The sequence below is a fragment of the Dendrobates tinctorius genome, unplaced genomic scaffold (assembly GCF_039654945.1).
Source record: "Dendrobates tinctorius isolate UK_male_01 unplaced genomic scaffold, ASM3965494v1 ptg000098l, whole genome shotgun sequence".
Lineage (NCBI taxonomy): Eukaryota > Metazoa > Chordata > Amphibia > Anura > Dendrobatidae > Dendrobates > Dendrobates tinctorius.
The window spans coordinates 22,938,902-22,954,551 of record NW_027361766.1 but is presented as its reverse complement, the minus strand read 5'-3'; the positions used below and the strand labels follow the sequence as shown (position 1 = coordinate 22,954,551).

At 45.3% G+C, this 15,650-nt stretch overlaps 1 protein-coding gene across 5 annotated transcripts in view; it reads left to right on the top strand.

The window, feature by feature from the left end:
* The first annotated feature begins 3,165 nt into the window (after window positions 1-3,165).
* Window positions 3,166-15,650, top strand: part of ELK4 (ETS transcription factor ELK4) — a 55,976-nt gene continuing 43,491 nt past the window's right edge. Inside the window, exons 1-2 of one of the 5 annotated variants that reach the window (XM_073587223.1) lie at window positions 3,166-3,382; window positions 10,984-11,199. In XM_073587223.1, coding sequence (XP_073443324.1) covers window positions 10,993-11,199 — 207 coding nt within the window. In that variant the 5' untranslated portion in view covers window positions 3,166-3,382; window positions 10,984-10,992. Of the gene's footprint in view, window positions 3,383-3,485; window positions 3,883-8,426; window positions 8,535-10,983; window positions 11,200-15,650 lie in introns of those variants that run through there. The other 4 variants (XM_073587224.1, XM_073587219.1, XM_073587220.1 and 1 more) reach the window with 4 other exon arrangements.

Below are 15,650 nucleotides of genomic sequence, written 5' to 3'. Positions count from 1 at the left end.
TACTAAGGTCCCTTAATGACTGCCGTTAAATGGTGTATTGGCAGTCATTAAGAGGTTAATCTACTATCCATCTATTATCTATCCATCTATATATCTACTATCCAACCATCTATTAGCTATCTATTCCTCTATTTATCCATTCAGTATAGAGCTTCCGAATCATGAGCAGAGCAGTGTGACCTCGAAATGGCTTTTGGCAAATTCTACGTCAGAACGAGGCCCCATAGACTGTTGGATTTGCTGGACTACGTCAGAATGATTAGTACATCTGACTTGTGTAGGATTTTTTCTTTTTTTTAAAGTGGTGAACTAGGGAGTGTTTATTTCAATAAAGCATTTTTGTGCTCTTCCTTTTATTACTGGGCAAATAATGGAGGTGTCTGATAGACGCCTCTCCATTACTAACCCCTGGGCTTCATGCTTGCAAAAGCACTAGGGCAATCGGGAGGTGCCAAGGCTAAGTGCCAGAATTGGCAAATCTGATGTGCCACTTTGGGGACAGCTGTGGGCGGGTATTTTTAGCCTGGGAAGGGGTCAATATCCATGGACGTTCCGTGGCTGATAATATAAACCCGTGGCTGTCTGCTCTATCTTGGCTGTTTATCAAAAATAGGGGGGACCCCACATCATTTCTTCTATTTGGTTAATACAACGCTGGACAGTAAGTTCCACGTGCAATGCAATAAAGGGTGTAATTTTAGAATGTATTGTGTTGTTGTTAAACTATATATCTTCCGCATATCTATTATTTATCTCTCTATGGATAATTATCTTTGCACATCTTTAAAGTAAACACGTCACCAAAAAAAATTCTATGAACCTGCAGATAAGGCCGGGGTCACACTTGCGAGTGCAATGCGAGAAACTCGCCTCAATACCCGGTTTGGACTGGAGCGTTCAGCTGCATAGAAAGACGTGCAACCGCACACTCCGGTCCCGGGAATTGAGGCGCGAGTTTCTCGCATTGCAGTTGCAAGTGTGACCCCCCCGGCCTAAGGGTTTAATTTATTACTAGCCTGCTCAGTGCCCGCACTTCACCAAATGCTGCGGGGAGAAAATGAATTTTATTCTCCCTGCAGGGTTCCGGTTTCAGCCATGGAGGAGGCGCCGGATCAGTCACCACTCTGAAAATTCACAGTGGAAGCTATAACCATGCCCTCGGCCCTGACTGACAGCCGGCCCCAACGCAGAGGCGGTGTCTGTAAGTGTGGGTGGAGCGGTTACAGCTGCCGATTTCTATTTGTTACAGAATAAGGAACAAATTTTTGAATTGCACTTTGGTAGTCCAGAAGGGTAATAAAAATGAGACACCACTTGTTTTTCATACTTTTACACTAATTTTGCCCAATATCAGAAAAAAAAAATACAAGGGACATGAAGTGCCAGCTCCAGCAACATTGGTCAAAGCAATGACCGAATCGATGCCTGTAGCTACTCAGAGACCATCCTAACCTTAATTTAGGTTTGAAGGCTAGCAGTTTTGGAGGTACAAATCCTACCAAAACAATATCCTCACAATATTCACCCCTTGGGCGGCTATATTCCTCTAAGGATCTCTTCTAACGTGAACACGATAAGTATTTGCTGCAGACATTTCTGCTGCAAATACTGAAGCACTGGCAGGAAAAAATGTAGCATAAAATATGAATGTTGTTTATGTGGTTTTTTATCAGTCATTAGTAGAGGTGAAGTGCTGGAAGAATGGACACGCTGCAGAGCTTCACGTCTGCAAGTAAAAAAAAAAAGCAAAGTGTGCATAAGACGTCAGGAATCTCATTCGGTCTGCTGTATTAGGAAACGCGGCAGATTTTGTGACAAAACTGTGCAGAAAAAAATGCAACAACGCAGCAAATACTTAAGATGTGCACATACACTACTACCAGCACCCAACTGTTCTGCACGCAATCACATCTCACTTGTACCCCCCAGAGCCCCCCTAATCAAACACATGCACTTCATGACACCTGTCCCAAATATTAGCTCTATGATGGGGAGATCTCCTCGTCACACACCCTCACTGCCGATGACCTCCTCGTCACAAGCCCTCACTGCCGATGACCTCCTCGTCACACGCCCTCACTGCCGATGACCTCCTCGTCACACGCCCTCACTGCCGATGACCTCCTCGTCACACGCCCTCACTGCCGATGACCTCCTCGTCACACGCCCTCACTGCCGATGACCTCGTCACACGCCCTCACTGCCGATGACCTCCTCGTCACAAGCCCTCACTGCCGATGACCTCCTCGTCACACGCCCTCACTGCCGATGACCTCCTCGTCACAAGCCCTCACTGCCGATGACCTCCTCGTCACACGCCCTCACTGCCGATGACCTCCTCGTCACACGCCCTCACTGCCGATGACCTCCTCGTCACACGCCCTCACCCCAGATGACCTCCTCGTCACACGCCCTCACTGCCGATGACCTCCTTGTCACACGCCCTCACTGCCGATGACCTCCTTGTCACACGCTCACTGCCGATGACCTCTTCGTCACACCCTTACAGCCGATGACGACCTCGTCACACGCCCTTACTGCCGATGACCTCGTCACACGCCCTCACTGCCGATGACCTCCTCGTCACACGCCCTCACTGCCGATGACCTCCTCGTCACACGCCCTCACTGCCGATGACCTCCTCGTCACACGCCCTCACTGCCGATGACCTCCTCGTCACACGCCCTCACTGCCGATGACCTCCTCGTCACACGCCCTCACTGCCGATGACCTCCTCGTCACACGCCCTCACTGCCGATGACCTCCGCGTCACACGCCCTCACTGCCGATGACCTCCTCGTCACACGCCCTCACAGCCGATGACCCCCACGTCACACACTCACCCGAGGGCCCAGTCACACGCCCTCACCCCTGATGACCTCCTTGTCACACACCCTCACCCCGAGGACTTCCACATTACACTCCCTAACCTCTGAGGACCCCTTCATCACACACAACCACCTTTGGGGACTCTATCACACACTTGTACCCATTGATCTGTCCCAATACCAACACTGCTAGGGGGAAGGGTCACACACACACTTGAACCATACAGACCCCACGTATGACTACACTTGCCCCCCGGGACCCGCTAGTCCTCCCCCTCCAACACACTGGCGCATTACTGGTATAGGCAGCCCCCAGCAGACATCCCCCTGGCCGGTACAGAGCAGGGATGAACCGTGCCGTGTCTCCACACTGAGCCCGCCGCTCCCTCCTCTGTGTTCCCAGCCCCGCAACTCTCCCCACGTGATGTTTGTCTCTGCCCCGGAAGTGACGTGCGGCGGATGGCGGCCCGCTCTGTAGTGGTGGCCGAACTGTGCCCGAAAGTGACAGGAGGAGGGAACATGGGGCGCGCCGGACTGTGGTGACCGAGCAGCGGGTATGGCTGGTATGGGGAGGGGTGCGGGCGGGGGGCTCCACCGCCCTGGGGCGGCCGTGCCCGGCTCTGCGGGTGCAGTTACGTAACGTGTCTACAGCGGCTGTGGCGGGCGGTGCGTGTGTCCGCTCCGGGTGCGCCACCTGCAGAGCCTGGCATCCTGCTGACCACACATGGTGCGCCTGTAGGAGTAAACAAACCCCCGAGGGTGGCGGCTGCTCCCAGGTCAGCCTGTAGGGGCGCTCACCCCGTGTGTCAGCCCATGTTCACACCTGCCTCTTGCTTTAGGGGGATCGTTCACTGTGTGACCGGAATGACGTGAACTTTTTCCCCCGCACACTTTTTATAGTCTCAGAAAGCTTTTGTCACTCGTTAGCCATGCCTGGTGCCTTATGTCTGTACACACGCACTCTTCGCGTGTGTGATCTGCACGAGCTGACTTCCAGCGTCTCCATTCCCTTCTATTGAGAGAAGCCGGACACATCTGGTGGACGTGAGCGCAGGTATGACAGGCAAATCCTGACAGTGTGCGCACCACAAACGTCACAGTTTGGAAGTTCTGGATTCACATATAGTGAATGCAGGCGTTTCCTCCAAGCCTGGACAGCCCCTTTAAAGCCCATGGAAATAAATATTCCCATTCTTTGCAAAAGCTTAAACATTTTAAAATATTTTTTTCTCGGAATAAATGGGCTGCCTGTGTTCAAAAAGAGTCCTGCCGCATTTATATGGAGTTGGTGTAGTACAGAGAAGGCGCTGCATGCCTCTGTGGGGGTGCGTGGATTATATATCAGGAAATGTCCCCGCTGTATCCTAGGAAATTGTAGAACATAGGAGGAGGAGCTGTTAGGGTGTGTTTCCACGTGGCGTAATACATCAGGATTTGCTGCGGATTGGACCGCAGCGTCCAGACGTTACAGCATAGTGGAGGGGATCTTATGAAATCCCGTCTCCACTATGCGTGCAAGAACGCAGGTGACACACCCACGAAACCGGACATGCGGCGCGTCTTTATAGACTGCAGCATGTCTATTTATGATTGTGGCGACGCTCCGTCTCCGCAAGGTAAATTACACAGTCGGTGCGGACGCAGTGATTGCCCATGGTTCAATGAACACATGCGTCATCACCGCACGTACAACAGGGGGCAGCGCTTTCCACTGCTACTACACAGCGTGGAAACATACCCTAATTGTATAAAACATTTGACATACTTTCCTCAATATTAAAATTGCAACACCAAAAAAGGAAAACTTGTGGAGTAATGGAAATCACTGGATAATAGACATGATAATCAAATGCAAATGACGAAAAGATTGACAGAACATTTTCAAAACAACTCAATTTATTTAGTACTAGCTGAGGAGTCCGGCGTTGCCCAGGCATAGTAACTAACTGCCTTCCCGCTCTTCACCCGTCATCTCTCCTTCCGGAGCCCCGCTCTCCATGCACCGTCCCATTCTATCCCTCTGCAGCCCTGCTCTCTCCACCCACGTCCCGCACTTTCCCTCTGCAACCCCGCTCTCCTGCCAGTGGGTGGGGCTATGTGGAGTGGGTGGGACTTGATACATACATACACACACATACATATATTCAGCTTTATATATTGATTATGAGAGCCACAAGCACCTTGGCTGCTGTCCATAAGGTTATTAATGATCTGAGGAATGTCCTGCCACGCTGATTGCACTTGGGCATGAAAATCATTAAGATCCACTGCTGGCAGCTCTTTACAGTTGCTGCCCAATGATGTCTCGGATGTGCTTGATTGGATATGCAGGCCATGGTGGCACAATCAGGGCACACAGGCTTCTTTCAGTAGCACTAACAACATGCAGACTGGTGTTGTGTTGAAAAACAGCTCCTGGGACACTATGGAGAAAAGGCCGTACCACTGGTTCCACCACCAAATCAATGTAACGCAGAGCTGTTACTGTGCTTGGAATGACGGTGAGAAAGGTATGAATACCATATATAATTGCACCCAACACTATAATCCCAGTAGGACCTGTGTGATGACTTCACAAGGAAACCTTTTCATGACATTGCTCATGTGGTCTCATCGGATTTCAAGGTTTGCAGATAGGGATCCATGCTGTCCTACATGTGAGATTGGACTCCACATTCCAAGTCTAAAGCATCAGTGTGTGCACAAGCCATCAGTCAGCTTATGCAAGACATTGGACTGTGAACCAGATGTTCTGCTGAAGGTGTTCCATTAACCTCACGCTGCTGCTGGAATGGAGTGGAGGCTGTAATGAAGGTCTGTCTTTGATAATAAGTCCCACTTTTGTCTTGGATGCAATGATAGCCGGAACTAGGTTAGTAGACCATGTAGGTAAGGGAACGTGAATTTCCCAGCAGCTGTTTTTCAGCACAACACCAGGCACACGTTGCTTGTGCTACTGTGAGAAGACTGTAAGGCCAAAACGTGCTACCATGGCCTTTAGGGTCTCTCGACTTGTCACCTATCATATACACCTGGGACATTATTAGTCAGCAATTGTTAAGGGAGCTGTCAGCAACGAATCTTGATGATTTAAATGCTCAAATTCTTTTGGCATTGTAAAGCATTCCTCAGAGTACCATTAACCTCATTGATAACTTGCCAAGGCATATAAGTGCCTATATTTGTGCACATGGTGCTCATACTTGATGCTGAATAAATCTAGAGTGTATATTTACATTTCATAATTTTTGATCATTGGGGGTCTGAGTGCTGAGACCCCCACAGTAGATGGAGTCGCCGCATCCAGATTCCACCAATCAGAAGTTCTCACATGTCACTATATATCAAAAGTTTTAAAAGTCAACTGTTACTCTGTACCCCCTGACATGTGAGGTGCATGTACATATTAGACAATGTATAGATAGAGCCTAGGGGCTGAGCCTGCTCTATATACAGCAGGTGTTGGCTGTTGGTAAAAAAAATAAAGTTAAGATAAAAATTTTAAAAGAAACCTTCAAGCATTAAAAATTTAAAACAATCCCTTTTTCCATTTAGGATTTCAAAATTTTACATAAATGCATATTGATCCGTACTAATAAAATATTATGCAATTTATCTTGCAGCATTGGGCACGAAAAATATTAAAATTTACATTTTTTTTTTTTGTTCCCCTTGCCTTTCCAACTATATGGGAATAATAAGTGATCAAAACTCCATATGTGCACTATAATGGTACCAATGTGGACTACAGGTCGTTCCACAAAAGCAAACTCTCACACAGCTCTTGACAAAAATTATGTCTCTTGAAATATTTTGGGTGCTGGAACGTTTTTCTGACAAAGGACATTTGTTTTTTTGATAAGACACTGGCCGATATGGTGCACATAACAAGTGTAAAGACACAAGTGTGTTCTGTGTGTGTAATGGCCTCTGCTGTTTCATCTGTTTGGTTGGGTTTGGCCAGGACACCTGTCACGCAACCAAAGTTTGATTGGTGTTGCTTCTACATCGCAGCACAATACAAGTGAATAGGATCACATTTTCTCCCCAAAGGTACTGCGATAAATAAGTTACAAGAGGTCAAATCCAGGGCTGTGTAGTTGGAGTGGGTAATGCAGGATGTGCTGTAAATGTTTTCAAAAGAATTTGGGAAAGTTAGGAAATGTCATATAAATGTCTGTTCTGCTCCTGATCTCAGGATCTTGGCTTTTAGTGAAGATGAATTTGTGCTGCACTTTATGTACACTGCTCAAAAAAATAAAGGGAACACAACAGAATAAAACTCCAAGTAAATCAAACTTCTGTGAAATCAAACTGTCCATTTAGGAAGCAACACTGATTGACAATCAATTTCACATTTTGTTGTGCAAATGGAATAGACAACAGATGGAAATTATTGGCAATTATCAAGACACCCTCAATAACGGAGTGATTCTGCAGGTGGGGACCACAGACCTGCACTACCTGAGCCACTTGTGTGGGTTGTAGAGTCTGTCTCCTGCTACCACGAGTGTGAAAACACAACCAACATTCAAAAGTGACCAAAACATCAGCCAGAAAGCATTGGTACTGAGATGTGGTCTGTGGTGCCCACCTGCAGAGCCACTCCGTTATTGAGGGTGTCTTGATAATTGCCAATAATTTCCATCTGTTGTCTGTTCCATTTGCACAACAAAATGTGAAATTGATTGTCAATCAGTGTTGCTTCCTAAGTGGACAGTTTGATTTCACAGAAGTTTGATTTACTTGGAGTTATATTCTGTTGTTTAAGTGTTTCCTTTATTTTTTTGAGGAGTGTACATGCTCAGTAGTGACCAGTGCTGGGGAGTCGTAGCTGAGATGAATCTGTGCTGCACTTTATGTACATGCTCAGTAGTGACCAGTGCTGTGGGGTCAGAGATGAGATGAATCTGTGCTGCACTTTATGTACATGCTCAGTAGTAACCAGTGCTGTGGGGTCAGAGATTAAATGAATCTGTGCTGCACTTTATGTCCATGCTCAGTAGTGACCAGTGCTGGGGAGTCGTAGCTGAGATGAATCTGTGCTGCACTTTATGTATATGCTCAGTAGTGAGGCAGTGCTGGGGAGTCATAGTGGAGATGGATCTGTGCTGTTCTTTATGTACATTCTCAGTGACCAGTGCTGTGGAGTTGTAGTTGAGATGAATCTGTGCTGCACTTTATGTACATGCTCAGAAGTGACCAGTGCTGGGGAGTCGTAGCTGAGATGAATCTGTGCTGCACTTTATGTACATGCTCAGTAGTGACCAGTGCTGGGGAGTCGTAGTTGAGATGAATCTGTGCTGCACTTTATGTACATGCTCAGTAGAGAGGCAGTGCTGGGGAGTCATAGCTGAGATGAATCTGTACTGCACTTTATGTACACTGCTCAAAAAAATAAAGGGAACACAACAGAATAAAACTCCAAGTAAATCAAACTTCTGTGAAATCAAACTGTCCATTTAGGAAGCAACACTGATTGACAATCAATTTCACATTTTGTTGTGCAAATGGAATAGACAACAGATGGAAATTATTGGCAATTATCAAGACACCCTCAATAACGGAGTGATTCTGCAGGTGGGGACCACAGACCTGCACTACCTGAGCCACTTGTGTGGGTTGTAGAGTCTGTCTCCTGCTACCACGAGTGTGAAAACACAACCAACATTCAAAAGTGACCAAAACATCAGCCAGAAAGCATTGGTACTGAGATGTGGTCTGTGGTGCCCACCTGCAGAGCCACTCCGTTATTGAGGGTGTCTTGATAATTGCCAATAATTTCCATCTGTTGTCTGTTCCATTTGCACAACAAAATGTGAAATTGATTGTCAATCAGTGTTGCTTCCTAAGTGGACAGTTTGATTTCACAGAAGTTTGATTTACTTGGAGTTATATTCTGTTGTTTAAGTGTTTCCTTTATTTTTTTGAGGAGTGTACATGCTCAGTAGTGACCAGTGCTGGGGAGTCGTAGCTGAGATGAATCTGTGCTGCACTTTATGTACATGCTCAGTAGTGACCAGTGCTGTGGGGTCAGAGATGAGATGAATCTGTGCTGCACTTTATGTACATGCTCAGTAGTAACCAGTGCTGTGGGGTCAGAGATTAAATGAATCTGTGCTGCACTTTATGTACATGCTCAGTAGTGACCAGTGCTGGGGAGTCGTAGCTGAGATGAATCTGTACTGCACTTTATGTACATTCTCAGTAGTGACCAGTGCTGGGGAGTCGTAGCTGAGATGAATCTGTGCTGCACTTTTATGTACATGCTCAGTAGTGACCAGTGCTGGGGAGTCGTAGATGAGATGACTCTGTACTGCACTTTATGTCCATGCTCAGTAGTGACCAGTGCTGGGGAGTCGTAGCTGAGATGAATCTGTGCTGCACTTTATGTATATGCTCAGTAGTGAGGCAGTGCTGGGGAGTCATAGTGGAGATGGATCTGTGCTGTTCTTTATGTACATTCTCAGTGACCAGTGCTGTGGAGTTGTAGTTGAGATGAATCTGTGCTGCACTTTATGTACATGCTCAGAAGTGACCAGTGCTGGGGAGTCGTAGCTGAGATGAATCTGTGCTGCACTTTATGTACATGCTCAGTAGTGACCAGTGCTGGGGAGTCGTAGTTGAGATGAATCTGTGCTGCACTTTATGTACATGCTCAGTAGAGAGGCAGTGCTGGGGAGTCATAGCTGAGATGAATCTGTACTGCACTTTATGTACATGCTCAGTAGTGACCAGTGCTGGGGAGTCGTAGCTGAGATGAATCTGTGCTGCACTTTATGTACATGCTCAGTAGTGACCAGTGCTGGGCAGTCGTAGTTGAGATGAATCTGTGCTGCACTTTATGTACATGCTCAGTAGTGACCAGTGCTGGGGAGTCGTAGTTGAGATGAATCTGTGCTGCACTTTATGTACATGCTCAGTAGTGACCAGTGCTGGGGAGTCGTAGTTGAGATGAATCTGTGCTGCACTTTCTGTAGCTGAGATGAATCTGTGCTGCACTTTATGTACATGCTCAGTAGTGACCAGTGCTGGGGAGTCGTAGTTGAGATGAATCTGTGCTGCACTTTATGTACATGCTCAGTAGTGACCAGTGCTGGGGAGTCGTAGCTGAGATGAATCTGTGCTGCACTTTATGTACATGCTCAGTAGTGACCAGTGCTGGGGAGTCGTAGCTGAGATGAATCTGTGCTGCACTTTATGTACATGCTCAGTAGTGACCAGTGCTGGGGAGTCGTAGTTGAGATGAATCTGTGCTGCACTTTCTGTAGCTGAGATGAATCTGTGCTGCACTTTATGTACATGCTCAGTAGAGAGGCAGTGCTGTGGAGTCGTAGCTGAGATGAATTTGTGCTGCACTTTATGTACATGCTCAGTAGTGACCAGTGCTGGGGAGTCGTAGTTGAGATGAATCTGTGCTGCACTTTATGTACATGCTCAGTAGTGACCAGTGCTGTGGGGTCAGAGTCAAGGAAATTTAGGAGTCGAAGGTTTGGCTTACTCCACAGCCCTGGTCTAAATGCAACAGTTTTTTTTTCCAACTTTCTTGTTGCCGTAATTGTTGGGTTATGATGTGATCCCATTCACTTGTATTGCCCTGTTGAAAGAAAAACTAGCGAACTTTAGTTGTGCAACAGGTGTCTTGGCCAAGATCGCTGTGTAGCGCCTGCTCTCTTGACACATGATAGATCAGCCCCATCATAATATCATCTGTCTGTTTCAGCTATGCTCTTCACTCTGCTTCTCAGTTATGTTTTAGTTAATGGGTAAATATTTTCCCTTTTTGTTTTTGTCTTTGATGTCTGCTTCCTGTCTGATTGCTGCTTTCTAGATTATCAAAGTCAGACAGCAATACTATGGAAAGTTTGAGCGTCAAGGAAGCTCTTTGCTTTCTGTCAAAGTGAAGATAAGCTTTTATTCAGCTTGAAATGTAACTAAAACTGCAGCAGATAACGTTCATGGTAAAAAAAACATAGAATAGAAAAATAATACATTTTTATAAGTGTGTATGTGTGTGTGTATATATGTAACTATGCGGCTCTTTGTCTTGACCTGTACATGTTGTGTAGTAGATCAGGTAGAAGCCTCGTGAAGAATGTGGTGCAGCAGTCGTGCTTTTGTGATTGAAATGAACTTAGCTGTATTTTCTTTCCAGTGATTTGCTATGGACAGTGCCATCACTCTGTGGCAGTTCCTGCTCCAGCTTCTACAGGAGCCTGGAAACAATGATTTGATTTGCTGGACATCAAATGATGGGGAGTTTAAACTTCTGAAGGCTGGAGAGGTGGCCCGGTTATGGGGCGAGCGCAAGAACAAGCCGAGCATGAACTACGACAAGCTCAGTAGGGCACTCCGCTATTACTATGTGAAGGTAAAGAATTGATTAGTTAAGCATTGAACCATAAACCTATATAATATGACCACACCTTTATATGAACATGTTTTTTAGGCCATGTTCACATGGGAGTATTTTGTTCACTATTTAATTTCAGTATTTGTAAGCCAAACCAGGAGTGGGTGATAAATACAGAAGTGGTGACGTGTTTCTATTATACTTTTCCTCTGATTGTTTCACTCCTGGTGTTGGCTTACAAATGCTGATGTGAAATACAGACCAAAATACTGCCATGTGAACTTGGCCTTGAACACAGGTCACCAATGCAAGGCATATGTTCATGAAAACATACACATACAAATTTAACAGGTGAATTAGTGTGGAATAATTTACCTAAGACCATGGCAGTGCATTGAGTTTGTAGAACACTGTTTGGATTTTACACTACGATCAGCCATTGAGCTGCTCACGCATTGTACAGTCTCACACCTTGGTCAGCCATAGGTATTATTGATCAATCTCCTACCTTCATCAGCCAATGTTTACTTTGAGCGCAACGCTAATTTAATTTTAGTTTACTAATCCAAACTGCCATCTCAGGTGACCAAGACAAGATGGTAAACCTGGAAAAAGTTACAAATCTAAATGGGTTTCATATACTGCTGTTCTTGCTTTATTTCATTACCCATTGCTTTCAATGAATTTTAAACGCTGAAAGAAGTGACATGCTCTATGCCCAAAAATCCATGCTACTTCCGCTTCAGTGACCTTCGGTGTGCACGGTGATAAGGTGCTCTCCCCACTTAGTAACTTTCCTGCGCAGAAGAAGCCAATTCCCATCGAAGGGAGGAAACGTCAATTGTGATTGTGCTATTGCAGGGCGCAGGCGTGGGATTCTGGGGTCTCGACGACTACACATCACACAGGGCACTGTGATGGTGATGGGACTCATAACTATAAACAAATCAAATAGGTTTTCTCCACAACACCACAGATATAGGACTATTTTAACCATTCTATTACCTGTATGCCCATATTAATAGGTTACATTCGGCCAAGGGAGTGACAGATTCCCCTTAAAATAGCAGCTTTCCTTACCATATACCTTTTATACAGAAACATGTAAGTAATTTCATCACTTTTGTTTTCGAAGCACTGAAGTCAAAATAGATTTGTCATCCATCATGTCATGAAATTAATGGCATGACGGATGGCAGAAATGGACACAATGGAGAAAGATGTAAGCTAAATGTGCCAGAATTCTGGCTCCACTTGTTTTAAAAAACTGTCATTCATGACTTTTGTTTTTAACTTAGTTAAGAAGGCAGCATGGTCAACAGCGCACCAACATTTTGGTGCAAAATATTGATCTGAAAGAGTAACCATCATTTTAATTTTTATTTCATTTTTACATTATTACTGTGTGAAACTAATGTACATTTTTCCTTTTGTTAAGTGCGCTAGAGAGAATCTGACACAGTTTTGTTAGTGAAGGGGAGAGGGAGATGTTTTATTATATAAGATAAAATAGGGTCATTAATATTAAAGCTGGTTTGTTCCCGAACAAGGGACTAGCTCATTTCCTTTCGTGTATTGAACTTTTGACCTGATAAAAGTATTTAAAAAAATCAGTAATACACATGAAAATAAACATCTTTGCAATTTATTTTTTTCAGAGAAATCTGCTTATTTCTTTGCCAGTACAGGATATTGATTCTTAAAATTCTCAGTTCACAGGTAAAATCTTTTTCTCGTTCGTCTCATTGGGGAACACAGTAAGGCTATGTGCACACGTAGCGTTTTAAAACGCTCACTAAAAACCGGACTCCTTCCCAGAAATCGCGCGTTTTTTTCCGTGCGATTTCACCGCGATTATGATCGCGATTTTGCCGCGATTTTCACGTGCGTTATTCAAGCACTTTCCAAGCGATTTGAAGCATCGCTTGGAAAGTGATTGACAGGTTGGTCACACTCGTTAAACATAGTGTTTGACAAGTGTGACCAGGTTTTTACTATTGAGGCCGCCTATGCCGCATCAATAGTAAAAGATAGGATGTTAAAATGCTAAAAAAAAAATAAAAAATCGGGGTATATTTACCTTCCGGCGTCCCGCGCTGCATTCCCGGGCCTCAGTGTTCCCAGTAATGCCTTGCGAGACCTGTGATGACGTAGTCTCGCGTTGCTATAGTGATCTCGTGAGACCACGTCATTACAGGGCCTTGCCGCAAGGCATTACTGGGAACGCTAGGCCGGGAATGCAGCGCGGGACACCGGAAGGTAAATATACCCCGATTTTTTATTTTTTATTCTTTTTTTTTTTACAGGGGTATGGTACCCAGGGCCTGGAGGACAGTTTCCTCTCCTCCACACCGTGGGTACCAACCGCACATGAGACGCTTAACTTCCCGCATGGTGGGCATAGCCACATGCGGGAAGTAAGCGATTCTCATGCATTCCTATGGGTGCGGAATCGCGGCAATTCTTTGCGATTCCACGCAAAAGAATGAGCATGCTGCGATTTTTTCCGCGATGCGATTCCGCCGCGGAAAAAAGTGCAGCATTAGTACAGCATGTGCGGAATGCCATAGGAATGCATGGGAGGCGTTCTGTACACGATTTTTAAGCGTTTTCGCGCCGAAAATCGCGGCAAAAACGCTTAAAAATCGCTACATGTGCACACAGCCTTACCGTGGGATTGTCTGCTGCCACCTGTAGGTTGACACTATTAATTCAGCTAATTGAAAATTGGCTCCTCCCTAGCAGACTAACTATACTCTGCCTGCTAGCATACTATTCCCTTGGATCCGAGAGACCTCTAGGGGTCCAGTTGTCCTTCAGTCCTCCCCCTTTTGTGCTGATCAGAGAGATCTCTCCAGTTCACTTTTATGTGATTTTTCTCTCACTTTCTCCGGGACAGAGCATTCAGGTGTACAGCTCCCTACTTTCTCCTTAGCGGAACTCTCAGCCTTTTCATGTTAATGAGCAAATTGATCTCCCATCTTTAGGTACTCCGCCTCGTCTCCCTGAGAGGTTTATTTATTTTACTCATTTATATAGCAGGGCTGTGGAGTCGGAGTCGGTGGTCATTTTGGTGGAGTCGGAGTTGGAGTCGGTATAAAATGGACCGACTCTGACTCCTAAAATATATAATAAATTGGGTACAGTAATTCAATGCAGGATGTGCTGAATATTTATTCATAGGAGTTTGGGAAAGTTATGAAATGTCCTATAAATGGCTGTTATATTCCTGATCTAAGGCTACATTCACACACAGCGTTTTTCCTGTGTTTTTTGAGGATACGTTTTTCAGCTGCAAAAGCTGATCATCTTTTTAAAAAACTGCATCACCTGAAAGGTTTTTGAGCTCATAGATAATGTTTTCAATAGCAAAAGCAGATTAGAAATCTGCTCTATCTATCCATTTATCCATATCTGTCTATCCATATCGTATCTGTACCAAAAAGAATGAAAACCGGGTAGTACACCAATATATATTCTGTTCTATCTAAATATCTTGATTATTGGATCATAAAAATGATTAAATGTCTGAGGTTCACATTGTACTACAATAAATTTTTCACTTAAATATAAGCAATATGTGTGGGAGTCGGAGTCGTGGAGTTGGAGTCGGTGTAAGGGAAATTGAGGAGTCGGAGTCGCAGGTTTGGCTTACCGACTCCACAGCCCTGTTAAATAGCGCTATTAATTCCACAGTGCTTTACAGACATTATCGGCACTGTCACCGATGGGGCTCACAATCTACATTCCCTATCAGTATGTCTTTAGAATGTGGGAGGAAACCCACGCAAACACGGGGAGAACATGCAAACTCCTTGCAGATGTTGCCCTTGGTGATTTGGATCTAGGACCCCAAAGCTGCAGTGCTAACCACTGAGCCATCATGCCGGTTCTCACATATGTGGATGTAGTCAGAAGCTGTGAAGTGCCTCCATTATACTAGCCTAACACCAAATCCCCGATGCCCTTGTCTCCTATAAAAAATCTAAAATAAAACACCCACCTGAGCGCCCAATCCCTGATGACCATGTCTTCTGTAAACAATCAAAAATAATAAACAACCATATACTCTCCTGTGCACCGTAGTTCACGTAATCCAGAGCATTTCACGGTAATCTCACATGTAGAACAGTCACATCGGGAGATGTGACTGCTCTAATCGACCGCTGGCGATACACAGACATGAGTATCATCGCTCCCACAGTTTATCACTGTGCTGTGGTGAGAAAGTTCACTGGAGTTAATCAGCTGATGAGCTCTGGTGCTCTCACTTACGGCACCACCACTGCGTGAGAACTTTCTCAAACATCAACTGTGCCATAAGGGAGATCACCTTAGCTGATCAGCTGATGAACTCTCTTACCACAGCTCAGTTCTGTACACTGTGGGAGCAGTTACCTCCTGCGTCAGTGTGTAGCCGGCTGTTCTTGAGAGTGGTTACGTCAGTGACTGCTCTCAGTCATCAGGAT